The following is a 23,292-nucleotide window of genomic DNA, read 5'->3' as shown; positions in this document are numbered from 1 at the left end:
AGTGTTGGCATAACAGTTCTGGGGTCAAGGGTTTGATCCCTGCTTAGTCCTCACTATGTGGAGTTTTTGTTCGCACCGGGATTGTGTTTTCACCGGGTACTCCAGGGGGTAGGCTCCAGCACCCCCCATGACCCTTGTAAGGTTAAGTGGTTCAGAAAATGAACGAATGAATATTTGTCGGTGCGTGGATATTTTTCTTGCAATAACTTGAAATTATTCATCAGTGGTTTATGCAAAATGTACACATGGACATTGTGTACAAACATAATAAAAAATAAAGTACACCTTTTTTATTTTTTTTTAGATAAAATCACTTGGTAAATAGTGTGAAATGCACATCATATTTTGAATAGTTTCACCCAACATTTCCTTTGAAGAATACCAATAAATGACAAGCCTGCTCTCTTGTGGTAAAAAGCTGACAGTGTAATTTAATTTATTCATTTAGCACTACTGTTTTAAAGAATTGCCTCAAGGCATCTTGTACAAAAAAAATGAATATTTTTTTCGTTATTATTTTATTTATTTTGTTAATTAAAACATTCCCTAAACATAAGTTCTGTTGTTGGTGATAATGCATATACAATGTTGAAGGATTTATCAGTAACATATAAAAAAATAAGGCTAATTTGAAGATTTACCAAAAATTAAGGCTAATTTGAACATTTACCAAAAAAATAGGACAAATTTCAACATTTTCTCCTTAAAAAGTCAGTCTATATACCGCTGGTAAACAAACAAACGAAGGTGCTGCCATTTTTTTAAAGCGGCTAGCATTGAATGGGTTAAGCTTTTGAAGTTATGACGTCAGCCACAATACTACATAAAACAAGCCCATGGCGTTCCCAACATATTTGTGGCTTGAGTGTCTTTTTCTTGGATAATATTTGACAGAGCGCCGCACGACGTCAGGCTCCGATATGGCCGGGGTATTTCCTGGCGATGTGTCTCCGGCCGTTTGCCTGTGAGACGGACGCTTTCTTTTGGAGCGACCGTAACAATATTGGACGTGCTACTTTCTCAAGCTAACCTTACCCTAGCTTCTACGGGGACATTACTGAGTACGTGGCTTCGCTATAGTAACTCATTTTCATCTATACTTTCGTTTTGACATGGTACCCCCTTAACCGATGTCTTTACGTTTGTGGTTTTGAAGGCCAGTTCGGGTTATCAATCAGGTTAGCTTTCATTGCTTTCCTTTGTTTATATAGCGAGCATCAACAGCAGGGGTAGGGAACCTATGGCTCGGGAGCCACATGTGGCTCTTTTGATGGGTGCATCTGGCTCTTTGCTAACTTGTGAGCTAAAATATGGAAATTGCTGGTGATAGAACTGAGATATTACATTTAGAACTGCTTTAATCTTCATTTTTTTTGCGGTAGACTCTTTAGGAATGCATCCTCTCATTGATTAGCAACAGCATAAGAATCTTTTAAAAAATATTCAGTTTTTTCCACTTTAAAAGTGGTGAAATTACAAAAAAAATTGAAAAGGCACTCGTTTACATGTATGTAATCTGACTTTTAAATTCGTAGTATGCGCACAAGGAATAACATTGGAAAATATGAATTGTTTGTGGCTCTATTTGTCAAAAAGGTTCCCGACCCCTGATCTACAGTCTACACCAGTGTTTCCCAACCATTGTGCTGCGGAAATTGCAAAAAAGTCATATTCGGGGAGAGAAATTAATATGAAAAATAAAAATATGATGAATGCTTAATTATAGATTATACCATTACAAGATTCAAATTGTGAAACAGTCATTTTGTTGCTTATTTTTCTCTAACATGAACCGGAAGTTGTTTGGATTCTAAGGCATCAACTTTTGGTGACATAAAGTCTGTGTGAGCACTACATTTTTTTTGCGTAATATTAGGAGATTTAAGTTATATTTGGAGAAAAATCATAAAATTATGCGAGTAAAAAAATTACATTTCTTATTTTTGCCTCACTCGAACTTGGAGTTGTTCCGGGTCTGCAGACATTAACTCTTGGTGACATTAGGTCACTGTGAAAAAATAGATTTGGGAATAATTTGGGAGGTTTATGTGAAGCTGATAAAACTTTGATGACAATGACAATTATTAATATAGGTGACATAGTTTTAATTTAAAAGATTTTCAGACGGCGGTGTCACTTAAGATTTTTTCAATGCAAAATGTGTGCCGCAGCTCAAAAAAGGTTGAGAAACACTGGTCTACACGACCCTATTACCCTGTTCACGTGGTGTGACTTTAACATGACTGATTCCAGTTCACACGTCACTATGGAAACTCTGGGATGGGAGCAATCCAACGCCCACTGATCTTATAGCCAGATGTAAGCGTCACATTCACGTCAATGGATACGAGTTGGATTCCAGTCTTCCTTATTGCCGGTCTTGTTGACTGGGGAAGATGTCAAGAGAGCCAACACATGACAGCAGAGGAGAAGGATACAATCAGGTCTAACACTTTGTTTCCTTCTGACATTTTAGAGTTATTGACAACATTATCTCAGTTCAGGTTTTCTCTCTATAGGGATCGAATTGTTGAGATGTTCGATCATGCCTATGGCAGTTACATGGTAAGTATAAATTATTAGTGTGACGCTAAATGGCTCTTTAACAAAACAAATGGCTGAGTGTTAAGACCGACCGTATGCATGCATGTACATCTATGTGTATATATGTGTATATATATGCTTATATATGTGTGTATGTATGTGTATATATATGCTTATATATGTGTGTATATATGTATATATATGCTTATATATGTGTGTATGTATGTGTATATATATGCTTGTGTGTGTATGTATGTGTGTATATGTATATATATGCTTATGTGTATGTATGTGTATATATGTATATATATTCTTATATATGTGTGTATATATGTATATATATGCTTATATGTATGTGTATATATGTATATATATGCTTATATATGTGTGTATGTATGTGTATATATATGCTTATATATGTGTGTATGTATGTGTATATATGTATATATATGCTTGTGTGTATGTATGTGTAAATATGTATATTTATGCTTATATGTGTGTATGTATGTGTATATATGTATATATATGCTTATATGTGTATATATATACTTGTATATGTGTGTATGTGTGCGTATATATGTATAAATATATGCTTATGTGTGTATGTATGTGTATATATATGCTTATGTATGTGTATGTATGTGTATATATGTGTATATATATATGTATATATATGTGTGTATGTACACGTATGTATATATATATTTTTTTCTTCAGCAACACGCTTATTTATTTATATATTTATTCATGTATTTATTTATTTATTAACTTACTTATTACCTATCTATTTATGTCTAAAATGTCTTTCCTATTTCTGCATCCTCACCCTCTTGCTATTGTGACAACGAAATTTCCCGAATATGGGATGAATAAAGTTATCCAATCCAATCCCTACATTTCCACCACCAGCATAATGTAAGATATAGGGATGTGTTAAATGGTAACTAATTACCCTATTGGCCCGAATATAATATAATTATAATAAGACAGCCTTTTTTTGAAGTCTCAAGTTTGAAAGAAGACTTTTTGAGCACCAAGTTAAATTTTTACACACAAAATAATGAGAGCACATCCGAAACAAATGATTATAATATATTCGAGAGAAAAAGCATATTTTGTCTCATTCAAATAATGCAAAAACTGTCTACCACATCTTAATATCTGAACATTTAAATATGTAAAATAAAGTCCAATCACATTTGTAAATGAATGCCTTCTGGTTTCTGAAATGTAATTTAACTAATTACTGTGATAAAACAACACAATTGCAATAACTGCATCAACCGGAGTTCTGCACGTAGGAGGACCTAATCAAGACTAATTTCTTATCGTGTACTTGCACTAAAACTCCATAGGCTGCTAATCACTTTTTGTACCTGATCACTTATTTATTCGACCAATTATTCATGTTGACTACTTATTTGTTTATTACTTATTTATTGATAATTTATGTGTGCACTTCATGGTGAAGCTTTAAATCTAATTATACTTGTATAATGACAATAAAGCCATTCAATTCAATTCACCATCAGTGTTCAGCATTCGCTTTAAAGGTAACCTGCGCCATATAGTATTGTGAATGGGTCGAGACCCCGATTTTAAGACGACCGACACTTTTTCAGTCTTATTTCAATGCAAAAAACATCATCTTATATTCAGGCCGAGACGGTATTTCTCTACATATTTTATCATGCCTATAGCGCTTTAAATTAGCGACCATTCACCTATGCATTCAAACACTATGCCACAGCCACCCCAGTCTCATATTATTGCATGCGAGTCAAGTGCAAGTCACCTGATTTTGAAAATTTGCTACTACAAGTCCCGATCTGATACATCGGAAATGTATTAAGAAGGCAAAGCTAGCACACCTAAATGTATTTTCCCCCAATTTGAACAAAGCTAGCTAACATTATAGCCTTATAGAAGGGTTATGATCTTGCTTAATAACCTAATGATCCATGTTCTCTTTTGCATTGTAGAAATATGCCTATCCAGCCGACGAGTTGATGCCTCTTAGCTGCAGGGGGAGAGTACGAGGGAAGGAGCCTAATCGAGGTGACATCGATGACTCATTGGGGAAGTATGTAAACTATATCTTGACTATAATGATGAGTCAAATGACAGTAATCATCTCATCTCATTTTCTGAACTGCTTTAGCCTCATTAGTGTCGCGGGGGTGCTGGAGCCAATCCCAGCTGTCTCTGGGCCAGAGGCGAGGGACACCCTGAATCTGTGGCCAGCCGATCGCAGGGCACAAGGAGATGGACAACCATTCATGCTCACACTCATACCTAGGGGCAATTTAGAGTGTCCAATCAGCCTACTATGCATGTTTTTGGAATGTGGGAGGAAACCAGAGTACCCGGAGGAAACCCACGCAGACCCGAGGAGAACATGCAAACTCCACACAGGTGTGCATGACCTGGATTTAAACCCAGGACCCCAGAGCTGTGAGGCTGACGCGCTAACCACTCGCGACACCGGGCCGTCCTGACGGTAATCTTTTTAATATAAAAAGGACAAAGTGGCTGCCTCGACATTTCTCATTGGTCATTTTTCGACTCAGATCAATGTCAGTGCAGTCGCACGCTCTAAGTCTAGAAATAATTAGAAACAATATAAAAATGGGGCGGCCTGGCAGCCCGGCCAACTGGTTAGCACGTCGGGCTCACAGTTCTGGGGTCAAGGGTTCGATCCCAGGTCTGACCTCACTGTGTGGTGTTTGCATGTTCTCTCCGATCTTGCATGGGTTTTCTCCGGCTGCTCTGGTTTCCTCCCACATCCCCAAAACATGCAGGGGAGGCTGGTTGAGCACTCTGAATTTCCCCTAGGTATGACTGTAAATGTCTCCTTGTGCCCGGCGTTTGGCTGGGCGTCCCCCGCCTGGCGCCCATAGTCAGCTGGGATAGGCTCCAGCACCCCCCGGGACCTTGTGAGGATAAGAAAATGAATGAACAAATACATAAAACTGAATGTCTGAAGTTTGGGATTATACCTCATAGAAGGTAGTTAATGTGCAACGTAAACCACAATAGAATATAAACAATTACAAATTTTAAGAGTATACAAAGGCATGTTCGTAAATGCGGGTTTGGATTCGTTTGGTATCCGATCCCAACAAACAACATTGTAATGAACTATAATAAAAATTGTAAACATGTAAGAGCCCATGATTTTGTTGTTGTTCCTTTTCTAGGTTTTCACTTACACTGATTGACACACTTGATACCCTAGTGGTGAGTTTGTACATACATCATTTACCTTTTTATGATTCTTTAGCCGCCCTAAATATGTGCCATAACATGCGTTCACGTCTGTACGCGTAGGTGTTAAATAAGCTTGATGAGTTTGAAGACAGCGTGAGAAAAATAGTGCAGGATGTACGTCTGGACAATGATGTGGTGGTGTCAGTGTTTGAGACCAACATCAGAGTTTTGGGGTAAGGATAGCATGTTTGATCATGGAGTTAAAAAAACAAAAACATGAAGTTGACATCACTCCATTTTTTTCCAGAGGGCTTTTGGGGGCCCATGTGATGGCTGACCTCCTTCGTCAACGCGGGGGGAGGATGCAGTGGTATGAAGATGAGCTCCTCAACATGGCTACAGAGCTCGGCCATAGGTTACTGCCTGCTTTCAACACTTCAAGTGGCCTTCCTTACCCTAAGGTACAGATTTCTAAAATACACTGCTTTGTCTGGAGCGGCGTCAAAAAAAACATTATTTGTATACGTGGTGAGGAAGCGAACGGTAAAATGATTTGATTGTAACTGTAGCTCACGAAGAAAGTCAACATTTATTTATATGCCAAGCCACATAATTAAAATAAACAAATAACAAATGAACTGCATTATTTTAGCAACAATAAAAACAAGGACAATAGGAATACATTTGCAACATACAACTTCATATGTGGACATTTCTGATAGGGATCACAGTTTTCATGCTCCGCTGCCCCAATTTTCACTCACAGGCATAAGTGTGAAAAAGACTTAATACGTCACTGGTTTGGTTTTACTTCTGTGGAATTAAAATAGAGCTGCTCTACATAAAATTCCTAATCAGCAAACCCCTCGGAATATCACCTAAAATGGACATTTTAATCCAGTGATTCCCAATTACTTGTTTTTTTTTTTTCAAGATGTTTTGCTGATATTGATCCAATGCCAGAATTTTTCATCCAATAAAATTAATACAAAGAATATCATCGAAATTAAAGTCTATGTATTAAAGTGAGCCCTGGTGGTACAGTATGTTGGATTTAATAGGAAATGCTGTATTTTACACCATACTCTGTTAGCAACATTAGTTTCTAAAGAGAAATTCTCCCACTCAGGAGACATGTTTGCCTAGTTTGATTTACTAAGGTCGAAAAGCTCATTGATACTGAAAACAAACGCTACCAATACTACTACTACTACTCCGCGGTGAGAAAAAGGTTAGAGACCGATGATTTACATAAAGAAATACTCAATTAATACAATGTTCATTAGTCACAGGAAAGATATAAACTGCGCCAATATGCCTGTAATCAAAAAAAAAAAAAGTACTACATATGCTTTGTCAAATCTCTTGTTTTTAGGATTTGGGTAACTGTCTTTTGTCTCATTATCGCTATCTCTTGACGCATTTCTTTTGCAAAAAAGGGATTTTTTACGCTTTTCACATTGTTTACTTTGTGCATAAAAGTCCTACACCATAGGGTCAACAAGAACCCAACTGCAGCCTACTTTTGCGGATTTGCATTTTCACTTAATACTTTAAAAAAGGGTGTTCCCAAGGGCGACACGCTTTTGGCATTTCACCTCGGAACGCGTCGCACTCTTGGAGAAGTACTGTTTTAATCGCATTTCGTTTCAATTTCTTTCATTATTCCATTGTGGAGCTTAAAGAAGGGAGCATAGCTCATCTCACTGTTTACAATGGGAACATTCCTTTATTTCCAGGTGAATCTGCGCTATGGCGTGCAAAACCCACTTTCACGTACAGGGACTGAGTCGGACACCTGTACAGCTTGTGCGGGAACAATGATCCTAGAGTTTGCAGCGCTGAGCAGATTGTCAGGAGATTCTGTGTTTGAGGTACTACTTTAAAAATAAACATTTTGCCTGAACTCATTATTTTACGGAGGATCACTATCAAAATAGAAAACAATACTATTCTGTGAAATCTTGATTTCGGGGTTATTTTGAGTTATGAACGTTTTCTTTTTATTTATTTATTTCTCATGTAGTTGGTGGGATGGAGCAAATAAGACTCTGTAATGCCCAGATTTTTTTTTTTAAAGGGAGTCAGTCACATTCACTGAGCCCTTTCAGCTATTTTTTATCACCAGGGTTGACTGGCCATCGGGCATATAGGGCAATCCCTGGTGGACCGGCTCATATTTTTGGGCTGGTAAAGCTATTTATTAATATGGAAAAAAAAGAAAATGTTCTCGGCCGTGGCAAAAAGAAGAGAAATCAATGCGTTTCAGAAGAAATCTTGTTGATTAAACTCTCTATGCTGTATCAAATTGAACAAAAACCTGCTGCACCCACTGTGACCTTTTGTGGAATAGTTTTGACACCCCTCCTTATGATCAAGATACTACGATGTTTATATGATTTGACCGATGTTTCAAAAGGAAGGTTTGACTAAAACCTAATAAGGGACAGTTTTGGGGGTGGATTTTTAAATAGAGGCTCCTGAGTCATCAGCCCTCGCGGAAGTCAGATTTGTTTAATCTGTTTAACATTAAACAATGACATGTCTTACTATTTTGAAGGAATATGCCCGGAAAACCCTGGATGTCCTCTGGGAGAGGCGGCAGAAAGGAAGTGACCTAGTGGGAACAGTCATCAATATTCATAATGGAGAGTGGGTCAGACGAGGTGAGGCAACTGTGAACATACATGCACGTTTATGACATTTTTTCTCTTTTAAATTTCCAGGTACTGTGTGCAATGTTCCCTCTAAGCTGCGCACGTGCGCAATTGCGCACTACTCTCGTCTTCTCTGCGCACAGCAAATCATATGGAGCGCAAAAAATAAAATTCCAATTTTTATTTTTTAGCTGTGAGGCCGACGCGCGAGCGACTCATCCGCCGGGCCGCCCATTCATAGATATTAATCATTACATTTTATTATTACTAAATCATTTATGTGTAGTAGACATACACCTGCTTATGGCAGGTGTGATACTGGTGTGTGCCCATAGCGAGCAATGATGATGTTCCTCACACCGGTACTCAGTGTGCTCAGGGAGGTTGTCTTTCTGCCCAGACAAACAAAAAAATACAGGGAACATTGACTGTGTGCATAATGTACAGTGGTATCCGTCTTAAAAAAATCATCAGGCATATTGGTATTTCAAAAAGTCACTCAAATAATTCAATGTCTAAAACAATTAGGCAAAACATTATTGCAGTCTTACTTAAGGATTTAGCCAGCATTATGGAAGCAAACTCAGAGGAAAGTGTGTAAAAGACCATGAGCGTTTGGCATCATTTCACGCTAAAAAAATGACAAAGTGCTTTCGATTACACAGCGGCATAGCAAATCTAATCTAAGATCAACAAACAAAGTAATCCGTATGTATTTGGTGCAGTAATTTTAACATAGCCTACCAGTAAAAATATTTGGTTTTGATCCCGCAAATGGTCATATGCAGATAGAGATGCCACTGCACTTTTAATCACTCGGAAAATAAACACTCAGGAAGCACAAACTGCTGTGGCCATAACTCACACAAAGACTTTGAGCAGTTTTGAACAAGTTTTTGGAAAATTCCTTATCTGGCCTTTGATCTCTTTACCTGTAATTTCAATCACCTCTTCTCTTTTCTGTTACTAAAATATTCAGCAAATTTGATCATCATCCCTTTATTTGATCTTGAAATACTTGACACATTACATCCGCTTTCTGTAGGTATAACCTCCTAGCAGAGGTAATTCGTTAATAGTCAAATCAGGATTTACCATTCCAAACTGCTCCACTGACCTGACCTGAATTGTAATTTGTTTTGTTTGCAGATAGCGGAGTTGGTGCTGGCATCGACTCATACTATGAATATTTAATGAAGGCCTACATTCTTCTAGGGGACAACGTATTTCTGGAGAGGTTCAACATTGTAGGTCATTCTCTTTACAGTTGCTATCCAAGTGCCTCTCAATTTGACTGTTTTCCCACTTGTTCATGGTCTTCCAGTTAAATGTGCAGTTCCTTAATGCACCGTATTTTCTCGCATATAAGCCGCCCCCGTGTAAAGCCACACCCTTAAAATTGCCTTAAAATCATTGAATTTTACAATTTCTCGCGTTTAAGCTGCCCCATAGTTTTCACCTTCATATTCATGGTTTTAATAGGAGTACAAATGTGTTATTTGAAGGGAAAATCATCGCACGTGGTATTTCTGTGATATTGGATGAACCAAAAACATTATTAGGGTCAATATCAGTTTGCATGTTCTCCCCGGGCCTGCGTGGGTTTCTTCCGGGTACTCCGGTTTCCTCCCACATTCTAAACACATGCATGTAGGCTGATTGGACACTCTAAATTGCCCCGAGATATGGGTGTGAGAGTGCATGGTTGTCCGTCTCCTTGTGCCCTGTGATCGGCTGGCCACCGATTCAGGGTGTCCCCCGCCTCTCGCCTGGAGTCAGCTGCGATAGGCTCCAGCACTCCCCGCGACCGTAATGAGGATAAAGCGGTTCAGAAAATGAGATGAGATCATAAGGAAGTTAGTAATTGATCCAGTAATGGTTGTTTTTTTACTACAAAACAGAATGTAACCAACAAATCGTAAATGTTAATTTGCCGGCATCTACTGGTGAAAGAGTATAGCAACGCTATAAGTCTTGTGCGTATATAAGCCATACCCTTGATTCCGTCATAATTTTTTTGGGTTGCAAATACAGCTTATATGTGAGAAAATATGGTATTTTTCATTTTATTCATTTTGAACAGCACTACAGTGCCATCATGAAGTACATAAGTCAACCTCCCCTGCTTCTTAACGTGCATATGCACAATCCTACTGTAACCTCACGGAGCTGGATGGACTCTCTGCTGGCGTTTTTTCCTGGCCTACAGGTTTGTGGTTTTGGTATGTTTATAGAAGTCAAGACATCCACAGCCATTCCCATGGTTCTGCGCAGGTCTTAAGAGGAGATCTGAAACCAGCCATTGAAACTCATGAAATGCTGTACCAAGTCACCAAACAGCACAAGTTTCTTCCAGAGGTAAATTAAAAGAAGACCTGTGTGTTGCTCTATAAAGTGATAAATTGGGCAAGTTCTATTATTTTCATTTATGACTCATTGAGTGTTTGGATCAGCCACTGCATTTTTATAAATACAATGGTATCTCTACTTACAAAATATTCAGGTTAGGAAAAGCCTCAATTGGAAAGTTATGCTCATCAATAGATAGTATTTTTTGCATCTGCTTAGTATTCTTTTTAAAGGCTAAATAAATAAATTTATTATCTCTCTCTTTTCTTGTGTGTATTGATTGTGGAACACAGAGCATTTACATGCGTCTCTACTTATGGAAAATCCAAATTAAGCACTTGTGGAATGAATTAATTTTGCAAGTAGAGGTACTACTCTATATATGTGTATGTGTGTGTGTGTATATATACATACACACATATATATATATATATATATATATATATATATATATATATATATATATATATATATATATATATATATATAAAATTATATAATTATATTTATAATTATTTATTTATTTCTCGTTCCTTCTCTATAGGCTTTTACCACAGAATTCCGAGTTCACTGGGGCCAGCACCTCCTGAGACCAGAGTTTGCAGAAAGTACCTACTACCTCTATAAGGTTATTAACTCGATGAATTGCAGCCACATTACTGTTTATACAATGCATTGATTGCCACAGTCTGATATAGTCTACCACAATTGGTTATGTCGCCTCTCTCAAGTAGTGGTTTATGAAAGTCTCTAAATTCAGCATAAACACAACCTAAAGCATTTAATGCAATCAAACATTGTATATTGGCATGAACAATGTACAGATCTCTTTAATCTATTTACACAAGTTTTTTAATCCAGTCTAGAATTTTTTTCAAATTTATCTAACTCACATTGTTTATTTGTCAAGTACAATCCAACTACTATTTATGTGTATCCTACTTTGAAGTGCAATTCATTATTACATCTCCTTTTAACTGTCATACATAACTTATATTTGTGTTGACCTTTTGAGTGCAATCATTATTACTACATTTACCCATAGATTGATACTTAAGAACATACGACTTACGAACAACGGTACATATGAACATGTCTGCAAATTGCGTTTATGTCGAAAAATGTTCGTAAGTGATAGATCTGAAAATACAACTTCAGGAACAGGTTAAGAAAGAGCAATATCAATTTAAAGCAGGGGTCTCAAACTTGCGGCCCGCGGGCCAACTGCGGCCCGCGGGACGATAATTTGCGGCCCCCGTCTTAATATGAAAGATCGATTTTTTTTATTTTTTTTTTATTTTTTATTTTTTTTAATTTTTTTTTTTTTTTTTTACCCCTTTCCCCATGATGGCGCCGTGTAAGTGGCAGCCAGTGGCAGTAGCTCTGTCCACTCATGTTTTTCTTGTTTTACAGCATGTTTTACATGAAAAATTAGAGGGAACATTGACATGCACCTGCTTGTGGCAGGTGTGATACTGGTGTGCCGATAGCGAGCAATGATGATGTCGTGACCGGATGATTCGCCTAAAGACGTTTCGCCGACGGACGTTTGACAGACGGACAGGTCGTACTAGTATTTGTTAGTTTAATGATTAAATACAAATACTAGTATTTGTATTTAATCATTAAACGCTGTTTTCAGCTGGATTTGACCGAATTTGAGAGCATTTTGAGCCGTTTGGCGAATGGACGTCTATAGACGTTTTTTTGCCTCCATCGCGATATCATCCAGTATTTGTATTTAATCATTAAATGCTGTTTTAGGATGGATTTGACCCGATTGCTGTCATTTTACGGCTCGGTTCTGCTACATCTGCCTGCCCAAGAGTGCTTATTCCCGGACTGCCATTGATGGTAGACGAACATTGATTTTTACTATAATTTGGACAACACCGGCGGCGGGCCGGATTAAAAATCCTAACGGGCCGTATATGGCCCGCGGGCCGAGGTTGAAAAACTTGTACACACATGATCCGGCGGGGCGAGCGTTCGAATCCCGTTTCGGCGAAACCTCCGTTCGGCCGAATTAACGTTCGGTGGAACGTCCATTCGGCGACCTGCCCGTCTGTCAAACGTCCGTCGGCGAAACGTCTTTAGGCGAATCATCCGAGTACCGATGATGTCGCTCACACTGGTACTCAGTGCGCTCAGGGAGGTTGTCTTTCTGCTCAGACCAACAAAAAATTAGAGGGAACTTTGGTTCGGAGCTGAATGAACCAATCACGGTGAGGTATACGGCTCTGGAGGGCGGGACATCGGCCGGGCTGTCCAGTGCCTCGCTCACTCACTCATTCATTCCTCCAATCAGCTGGGCGGAGGAGAAGCCGTGAGGCCGATCACTCCGCTCGGCGCGCACACTCCTCCGCTGCTCTCAGCATAGAACTGAATGAGGCGCTATGATCCGTGATCCAGCCTGTGTCAGTGTCTGTAGCCATCTCCGCGATTGAAACGGAGAGCGAAAGTGCACATGCGCCACAAACCCGCGCGACTGAATGTGAAAGATCAACCCGAGACTCATTCCAAGTGGAAAAACATATTACAGAGCCCCAGAGATGTCTCTTTCAAAGCCTGCCGTGAAGAGAAAGGTCGGTGATGAGCACAGACAGTTTCAAGAAAAGTGGGGAGTGCAATATTTCTTTGTTGAACACAGGGGCACCCCGACGTGTCTCATTTACACTGAAAAAGTTGCGGTGCACAAGGAATACAATTTGAAACGTAATTGTACTATGAGACATGCTGAGGAGTACGAAAAATACCGGGGAGATGAGAGAGCCAACCAGGTTGCCAGTCTTAAAACACGTCTTCTGAGGCAACAGGATCTCTTCAAGAAGGCTACCAAAGACAGTAATGCAGCAGTCAAAGCTAGCTACGCCGTTTGTGAGTTGATTGATCCTGTGCTAAGTGATCCCAAATGGCTCATGGACTTGGCTTTTCTTGTTGATATCACACATGAGCTTAATGTACTGAACAAGAAGCTACAAGGCCAGGGGCAACTTGTCAGTGCTGCCTATGACAACGTGAGAGCATTCTGCACTAAACTTGTGTTATGGAAAGCCCAGCTCTCTCAGACAAACCTTTGCCATTTCCCAGCATGCAAGGCTCTCGTGGATGCAGGCACACCATTCAGTGGTGAGAAGTATGTTGAGGCCATTTCGAAGCTACAGGAGGAATTTGATCACAGATTTGCAGACTTCAAGACACACAAAGCCACATTTCAAATTTTTTTTTTAAGTTAATTTATTTAATTCATTATTTTTTGTTAAAAAATAAAGATATTTGATAACGTTGGAAAGTTTTATCAGTGCTTTTCTTGTGGAAATCCTGATGCGGCCCAGTCTCACCCAGACTCGGCCTCTAGCGGCCCCCAGGTAAATTGAGTTCGAGACCCCTGATTTAAAGGAAATAAGTTTATTACCGGACTGCAGAGATGGGGAGAGCTCAAACACCGTGATCGCTCAGTCTGTTGTCCTTGCAGCTCTCACTGAATGACCAGTGAGTGAGTCTTATTTACAGGCAAAACTTGACAGTTGTCAGCAGGACTTTGAACAGATACGTTTCAGTCATTTGCAGGACAAAAAGTAATTGATCAGTGTCGGACAGTTGAGTGTTTGTGCTGACCTGTCAACCCAATCACAAGACTAAGATTGATTATTCAGTCAGACAGTTGAGTGTTTATGCTGACATGTCAGCCATTCACAATTTGTATGAGAACGATGCTTTTATACTCACAAAAACTGATATAATCTTACAGTAAGTTCGATTTTGTTGCGTAAGTTGCGTAAGTGCGTGACGTATCGCCAGTGCGCAAAGAACCTTTTTCATTTTTATCATGAAATATCTCGTGCAGCCATTATTCAATATGGTTGGTGAAAAGCGAAATGCTTCTAGTGAGGGGGTTGCAAGGAAGAGGCAAGCCATTTCATTTGAAACGAGTGGCAATAATAACGAAGCTTGATGCGTGTGAGAGTGGTGAGCGTTGCACGGTCATACAACTTGAATCGTTCGACCGTCAGTACCATTTATAAACAGAAAGATCGAGCAGCAGGACCCAAATATTGAACGTTGCACAAAGTTTGCAAATCAATTGAATGATGCCATACAGTGCTACCGCATCATTTATGATGAAAAAAAGAAGAAAACTGTGCAATCGTCGTTAGATCGCTTCTTTCGGCCAGTTTCTAATACATAATTCTCTCTCTATATATACAGTACTGTCCATATTCTCTCCATTTTATTTAATGTTTTTTTTTCAGTACAAACCAATGCGTGTTACTTATACAAGCCTTAAACATACAAATGCACTTATATAAACCTTCAATATACTTATATAGGCCTTAAACATAAATTATAATACAAAATATAGCACTGAATCAACTTACAAACAAATTCAACTTATGAACAATCGCTCGGAACCTAACTTGTTCGTAAGTAGGGGAGCGTCTGTATTTCATTTGAACACTTAATTAAAATTATTAGAGCTTTTAAAGCATTTTTTATGATTGAAGAAGGACTAAAGTCAAACTCTTCTACAGGCCACCGGCGACCCTTACTACCTCAGAGTGGGCCAGTCAATTGTGGAAAAACTGAATGCTTACGCCCGAGTGCCTTGTGGGTTTGCTGCTGTTCAAGATGTTCGCACAGGGACACATGAAGACAGGTACTATTGGGCACATAATGCTTCCAATGCGAAATAATTCACAAAGTAATTCAGGAGTGTCAAGGAGCGTATCCCAGCTGACTTCGGGCCAGACGGGGGACACCCTGAATCGGTGGCCAGCCGATCGCAGGGCACCGGGAAACGGACAACCATTCACACTCATACCAAGGGGTAATTTAGAGTGTCCAATCAGCCTACCATGCATGTTTTTGGAATGTGGGAGGAAACCGGAGTACCCAGATAAAACCCATGCAGGCCCGGGCAGAACATGCATACTCAACACAGGTGGAACGACCTGGATTTGAACCCAGGACCCCAGAGCTGTGAGGCCAACGTGCTACAAAATGAGGCTGCAAACAAATTACATCCAAATATTTGGTTCTTATAAACAATGTTCCCTCTAATTTTTTGTTTGTCTGGGCAGAAAGACAACCTCCCTGAGCACACTGAGTACTGGTGTGAGCAACATCATCATTGCTCGCTATTGGCACACACCAGTATCACATAAGCAGGTGCATGTCTACTACACATAAATGATTTAGTAATAATAAAATGTAATGAATAATAGCTATGAATGGGCGGCCCGGCGGATGAGTGGTTCGCGCGTCGGCCTCACAGCTAAAAAAATATATAATAAATTTTATTTTGTGCGCTCCATATGATTTGCTGTGCGCAGAGAAGACGAGAGTAGTGCGCAATTGCGCATGCGCGCAGCTTAGAGGGAACATTGCTTATAAATACATTTGTTTCACTGGTGTAGTAGTTATAAATAGTATAAAATGTACTGTATATTTTTATATATATTTTTTTGTAATATACCTCTGGGTTATTTTAATTTATATAAGTAACAATTGAATTTGATCATTTGAGCTCTCTTGTTTGCATTTTTCTTTACTTTTATATTGTCGCTGGACATTTTTTTTGTTTCTGCAGTGTTTTACTAGTATAAATATAAATATATAGTATGTATGTATTTTTGCAACATACCTCATGATTATTTTGTTTACAACCCTTAACTCTGACTTTCAGTGGCAGCCAATGAGCCCTCAAATTAAGGTGTTATTTGTTGTAATACGTTTACTTTTATTGGTTCATTTTATTCTCCTCTGCCTTTGAGCACAAACATATTACTCAACATCAAATTTGTCTGTTTTGGGCATAGGATGGACTCATTCTTTCTGGCGGAGATGTTCAAATACTTGTACCTTTTGTTCACGGAGAAGACTCAGCTGCCCATAGATATTGACGACTACATCTTCACCACCGAGGCCCACCTTCTCCCTGTGTCCCTCTCCACCACGCAAACAACTTGTCATGGAAACAAAACGGTTAGCGGGCTCTTCAAAACAGCCACACACATAGTGTAACATTGTATACCAGATTCTCTGGTCATCCTACAGGTGATTTATTTATTTATTTTTACTTTGACTCACGAGCAAAAAGAACTTGAAACAACTCACGTCACACAACCAGTTGTTTGGCTAACTGTTACAGTAATCTCTATTTTATCTCGTCTTCACTTATCGCGAATTCACTACTTCGCTATTAATTATTATTATTATTTTTTTTTAAAGTTCCTAAAGATGTGAAAATCCATGTTGAAACCCGTAAGCGGAAGCCATTTTTGCTACTATGACTCAGCTCTGAAGGAAAAAAAAAAGTTATAAAAGGGTGATCCTACTTCGCAATTTTTCAATTATTGCGAGCATGTCTGGTCTACATTAACCACGATATTCGAGGGATTACTGTATATGGATTCACTTGTACAACATTAGTTTCTGATTGGAGTATTTTCAAGCTGCCTCTTTTTGTTGTTGTTGTTGTAATCAGAACTGGATTGTGTTGAAGCTGTTTTGTTTATGTTCTTTAGGGAACACGTGCTGTCACCCATGATGAGGATCTGTTCGCGCACACCTGCCCTAGTACAGACACATTGTTCCCAAACAACCCTTCATTTGCAAAAAACATTCGGGACAGCTATAAGTACCTGACGGGTGTGGGGCGAGCGGTCCGCCCTTCTCCTATCAGGTGGGACTTTAATTCTAAAGTAGAGCGTACCATTAAATCTATTTTTCTCACGGCCTTTTTGTGTACATTTTTTCCCTACAGAGAAATTGAATTACCACTTCATGATAGTGGCATCGAACCAGTGGAATTCCTAAAAAGTATGGGCATTTCTCTCACTCCACTCCATGATTTCAACACAGGAGAAACCAGAAGGGTACTTGATGCTAAATTGTTCTTAGTTTCCGTGTGAACCACAACATCACTGAGTAACAAAACAGCTAAAAAGCATTAATCCCTGTTTTTGGACTTGAAGGAACACAAGTACCGTGTGAAACTTGTAGCTGAAGTGAGACAAACACTCGATGAAGAAGAAGTGGTGCCTCATGTCGTGCAGCTTATATCTCCTCCGTTTTTGGGGAGGGTCGTGCTCATGGCTGGCCCTGCCAAGTTCGGAATGGACCTGACTAAGCGAGACCATGGCGTAAGTTGGCCGCGGCACAACCAGTCTCGCATCGTACTAAATTGTGTGCACGTGTTGTGTAATTGAACAATATGGCACCTTTGTAAATGTAAACACCTCAGTTAAATATTGTTAATGTGAAAGATAGCAATAAGTATAAATGACCTTCATGTTGCTCCAAGTATTTTAGTGATTTGTAATACTGTACCTGTTCAATCTCTCACTGTCCTTTTTTCTTTTGAGATGGAAATTAAGCCTTTTTCACCTCTTAGGTCAACCATTTCCTCATTAATCCCTCGCTACTCAACGTATTTTTTTTATTTATTTAAGCGAAATCTGTATATAAAACAAAATTGATTACATTCGTGTGAAGGTTGTAAATTGTTTATCTGTACTGAGTAATGATTCATTTTGGGTGCTCTCATCACTGGAATTTAAAATGTCTGCCACCACCACACAAAGGCCAAATATAATGACACTATTATCCACTTTGACATGCCATAAAAATAAAAGTTTTTTATTTTTAGTTCCTAAGTATTTTTTTTATATTTCCGCTGGTATGCAAATGATCAAGTTGTTATTCTCTTTAATTATTTGGATTAACACTAATGATTTCATCAAACCTTGCATAACAGTGGTATTATACATGCCATGCATTTGCATATTTTTATTTATACAGATTTTGACAATAGAATTCATTTTCTCTTTTGTTTCCCCTTTGTAGTCCATTTTACCTCAATCACAATATCCTTTTTTTTTAATTATTTTATTCGGCAGGTCAAGGGCAGCATTACCAAAGCCTACCCTTACACGGCATGTGGGCCACTAGAAAATCCAGCCGAGTTGAAAGGGCACATCGCCCTGGCGCTGCGAGGCGACTGCATGTTTGCGACAAAAGCCCGCTGGCTGCAGGAAGCGGGCGCCATAGGAGTTATTTTCATCGGTGAGCATGCATGTCGTGTAAGTCTGAATTTTGGGATTGAAATCTTTTCCATGTTCTTTTTTATCTTTCTCAGACCACCGCGAGGGAAGCAGCAGCGAGGAGACGCCACTCTTTCAAATGGTCGGCGATGGTCACTCCACCGACGACATCACCTTGCCCTTGGTCTTCCTGTTTAGCCGTGAAGGCAAGGTGCTTGTCGAAGCCCTGGAGGAACATCGCAACGTTGACGTCCTACTTCTACCAAAAGAGCGGCAGCTGGGACATGGTGAGAAAAGAGAAAGCACGCTAAAACAAGACAAGCCAGTTTGTTCACTGCTCAACTTGCTGTCTGTGAGTGAGACGTGGTAATCTTCCACACAGATATTTTTAGCACCGTGGCCTTCACAATTAACTGAATAACTCAAAAACAGGGATCGTTTTTCAATTAAACAAATTAGTAAAGCCTGCAGTCACTATTTTGAACAAAATGCTCCCATATGTTTAGGATAGACACGGCTGCCAGTATGCTTTATAGGAGATGCAGTAAAAAAAGCTAAACAAAGGACATTCACACATGAGAAGACAATGGACGAACTAATGTCAAGTCACAACATGCATTCATAATTAGATGAGATTAGGAAATATGTCCACATAGATGTGTCGCATAACAAATAATACCATGTAACACATATTTTGGTCCCAGGTTCTAAATGGTATTTCCTGTTGTTATTTTTCCACGCACTGACATTTAAACCCACTTTAATTTCCTGAAAAGTTTGGGGTTTGTTGTCACGAAAATCTCATAATCCACTTTTCTTTACTGTTGTAATATATAAAATATTCATATATACATATCTGTTCATTTTCCTTCTTTTTTATAGACTTGGTTTAACCTGAAAGACAAATAAATGACATTTAACAAATATTTTCCAGATAACTAGGACGTAAAAACTGAAAATTTGAATATGGCCTCTTATTCTAGCCAAGTCAATTTTTTACCTCTTTATTGGCACTTATTCATTTAGTTTGGACGCAAGCAAACACAACTAAATGATTGCAAGCCAGGAACAAAAAGAGTTTAAAAAAAACTGTAACACGGTGTAATAAATCTGTAATAAGCTGTTTCTGTATCAATTTCCAGGTAAGACAGAACAACCACTTTTCAACATCAAACTCCAGCTTTCTGACGATGAAGACCTCGAAGAGGAATCCATTGACCCACTCTAAAGGTTCTTCACGGTGAAAGCAAAGATCTTAAATGAGACATTGCATGATAGTGTGTCGGAACGAGCCGTGCACATTCATGTCTAAAATCACAAATCCATGCTTGGTGGAGCCTCAGATTTCGGATGGGTACATACTCACAGTGTTGGTGAAAATTGAACTACAGTCCTCTGTTTGACATGAGAACAAAAGTACCGTATTTTTGGAAGATAAGTCTTACTCGAGGATAAATTGCATCAGCCAAAGAATACACAGTGAAGAGGGAAAAATATATTGAAGTCGCATTTTTGGGAGGTCAATTTGTTATTTGATCAGAAACCAAGAACAAACATACATAAAATAGAAAACATCAGGCTGAATAGGCATTTGTTAACATACATTTTTCAGATTACAGTGGTACCTCGAGATACGATCTTAATTCGTTCCGGAACTGAGCTCGTATGTCGATTTTTCTCGTAACTCAAACAAACGTTTCCCATTGAAATGAACTAAAAACAAATTAATTCGTTCCAACCCTCTGAAAAAACACCAAAAACAGGATATTGGATTGGAAAAACATTTTTATTTCTTCTAATTCGCCATCTATTAACAAAGTAACACATAACTAGTGGTTTAATATTACTAAAATGTGTTTAATAGTACTAAAATTATACGGATTTCAAAGGAGAGAAAGAGAGAGAGACGGACAGAGAGATGGGGTGGAGAAGGGGGGGCGCTTTTTGCACGGCAACACACTCGTTTCATAACATAAACAAATTTAAATGAACTTGGATTACGATGCAGACAATCTAACCTTACACTAAACTTAATTCTAATTTTGTATTAAAGTTTGATACCTTTCTTCTCCCGGGTTGGCTGTATTTGCCCTGCCTCCACACTGACTTTCAGTCAATATCGAGTGTTGTTTGAGTTTGTATTCCCAAAATGATGCACACAAATGTCCTCACAATAGGATGACGCACGACCACTTGCCAACGAGAAGTCGTATATACGCCATTCGCCACCCAGTGCTCGCAGAGACATTACAAAAAGGGAGTTGCGACCAGAGACTACACGAGGGAGTCGCGACCAGAGACATTACACGGGGGAGTTGCAGGGAGAGAGGCAGTGCCCATGATGTTCTTATGAGCAGCATCTCGCGTCCGCTGTCTGCTCGTATATCAAAATTTGTCTCGTATCTCAAGATAAATATTTGCCCGAAATTTTACTCGTATCTCGAATTGCTTGTATGTCGGGCCACTCGTATGTTGAGGTACCACTGTACTACTATAGCCTAAAAAAAACAACCTAACAGGCTGTCGGTGGTCAGAGAGGGAAAAAAAACATCAACAGTCGCACTTGAATATGAGTTGCAGGCACAACCAAACGATGAAAATCTTATAGTCTGGAAAATACCTTTGGTTGGAAAAGCTGTTCTTACAGTTTATTCTGAGATAGTGCTGCCGGAATTGAACCTCCCGCGTTGCTCTTGGTTGATACTAACAACTGACTCTGAACTCAACGCAATACCTCACCTTCCGGGAGGGTTCACGGAATGTGAAAAATGTGGTTTTATGCAATGTTTTCACCTGGATTTTGCACCTTTTTTCTTAATAGGGTTAGTGATTAGGTATGTTGTTAAGTATTCTTCTAATTTGAGAGGGTAAGCAACTTCAGGGAATTTTATACATTTGTGTTTTAATCCTGCAATGTAGAAAGCTTTAGGAATTTTTGAGTACAATGCTTAAAATTTCAGACCCAACATATGGTCAAGCTCTTTACAATGTTTCATTCCAAGAGAGGTGGTCTTGCATTTTGAGTGTATGCAAGTATTTTCCCAGATTATTAATCTGTGCCATCGTTATTATATTGAGTTTAAATTATTCAATTTACAGTCAGAAACATTCATTCCATATTTTAGTATTGTGTATGAAGTCCATACCTTTGAGTGGGTGCGTGTGTATGGTGTGGGGAAGATTGAACAAAAAGGATTAATTCAGATTTGTTTGAATGGTAATAAAATATAATGTTATTTTTACTGGTAATGTAAATTTATCGTTAAATTATATTTCACATCGCTAAATGTTCCCTATTGTAACTATTGATACTGTGGTGACACCTAACAGGATAAGATGAAAGGAAAATTTGCTAAATTTTAATGTAAAATCCCCATTTTTTTCTAAATTGCAATTTAACAAAAAAATAATAATATTCAAAGTTTTTATTACCGAAGATAGGATCAAATTGACGCTTGTTGCAAAAAAGAAAACTTAAACTACAAAATGTACATCTATTTCTTATGATATTACAACTTATTGCTGACTAAATTGACCTTGATTTCTTCAAAATCTTGGTCTACCTATTAGAAGGAACTAAAAAATTGATTTCATTTCTATACTATATGTGGTTGTATCATTTTGGCTTTGGAAGAACATAAATATGTATTTTCCTTTTGTTTGCACAGTAGAATTTTTGTTTTGTTTGACCATGTTGCTGCTAATGTTTATGTTTTTTATTTTTAAACTTAAACACAGAATGCATAATTGATCATTTGATTAGAGCCATTGTTTACTTTCCTCACTGTTTATTAAGAGGGAAGCAACATTTGCACCTCAGAACATTTCTGTTGATACAGAGAAATGGATGATAACAAGTAGGTTGCCACTTTATTAAAAATGTTAGGTTTTTTGTGCTGCAGTTGGCAGTTGAAGCTGTCAAATTGTAAAATCTTCGGTTACTGAAATGTGCCAAAAACCATGCATAAAAATTCTGCAACCTCAGCGTTGAAGTAGTCAATAAATTACAATTTATGATTATTTTTCTACTTTTATGAAGGGAAAAAAATATCTGCTGTGTCACTCAAATAACGCGGCATTATGTTGATAAGACACAGCAAATTTTGCTTTTGTCCAATTCGGTTGATCCTGTTCAAAAGTTTGAAATGTCATTTATGGAAAATAATATGCAAGGTATTGAATTAGTTTCAATTGGCCAACATGTCTAGTTGTTAACATTCACTATTTTGATAACATGAGACTGGATGTGTTGATTCAAAACATTCTAATTTTGTCATTATGACTAATATAAATATAGATTTTTTTGTTGTTGCTAGAAATATCATGCTTACATCCAATTTCTTTCTATCTGAACTCATTTTTTTTGGTTGCAGTCGGAGAAAATTTGCAAAATTACCAATTTCTCTTAGTATTTTGCTTTTTATAGGTACGGATGATGTTTAATTAACAAACATTTGACAACATATCTTAGCCCCAAAACTGCAAAT

General features: G+C 38.4%; 1 protein-coding gene across 3 annotated transcripts; it reads left to right on the top strand.

The window, feature by feature from the left end:
* Nucleotides 1–801: 801 nt before the first annotated feature.
* On the top strand, nt 802–22,825 carry LOC144090624 (ER degradation-enhancing alpha-mannosidase-like protein 3). Of its 3 annotated transcripts, XM_077622284.1 has the most exons (22): nt 802–1,061; nt 1,157–1,178; nt 2,254–2,444; nt 2,520–2,565; nt 4,527–4,627; nt 5,745–5,784; nt 5,875–5,987; nt 6,062–6,215; nt 7,494–7,628; nt 8,315–8,420; nt 9,561–9,658; nt 10,495–10,620; nt 10,686–10,769; nt 11,305–11,388; nt 15,293–15,417; nt 16,580–16,745; nt 17,288–17,445; nt 17,527–17,638; nt 17,738–17,905; nt 18,662–18,827; nt 18,901–19,092; nt 19,948–22,825. In XM_077622284.1, exons 3-22 carry the CDS (start codon nt 2,341–2,343, stop codon nt 20,031–20,033), a joined length of 2,364 nt encoding a protein of 787 aa, XP_077478410.1. In that variant the 5' UTR covers nt 802–1,061; nt 1,157–1,178; nt 2,254–2,340; the 3' UTR covers nt 20,034–22,825. The 3 variants fall into 3 exon arrangements, with proteins under 3 accessions (XP_077478410.1, XP_077478411.1, XP_077478409.1); XM_077622285.1 differs by lacking the exon at nt 1,157–1,178; XM_077622283.1 differs by having other exon boundaries at nt 802–1,178.
* Nucleotides 22,826–23,292: the final 467 nt, after the last annotated feature.

The sequence above is a fragment of the Stigmatopora argus genome, chromosome 16 (assembly GCF_051989625.1).
Source record: "Stigmatopora argus isolate UIUO_Sarg chromosome 16, RoL_Sarg_1.0, whole genome shotgun sequence".
NCBI lineage: Eukaryota > Metazoa > Chordata > Actinopteri > Syngnathiformes > Syngnathidae > Stigmatopora > Stigmatopora argus.
The sequence above is the reverse complement of the archived record's forward strand: the minus strand, read 5'-3'. Positions and strand labels throughout refer to the sequence as shown.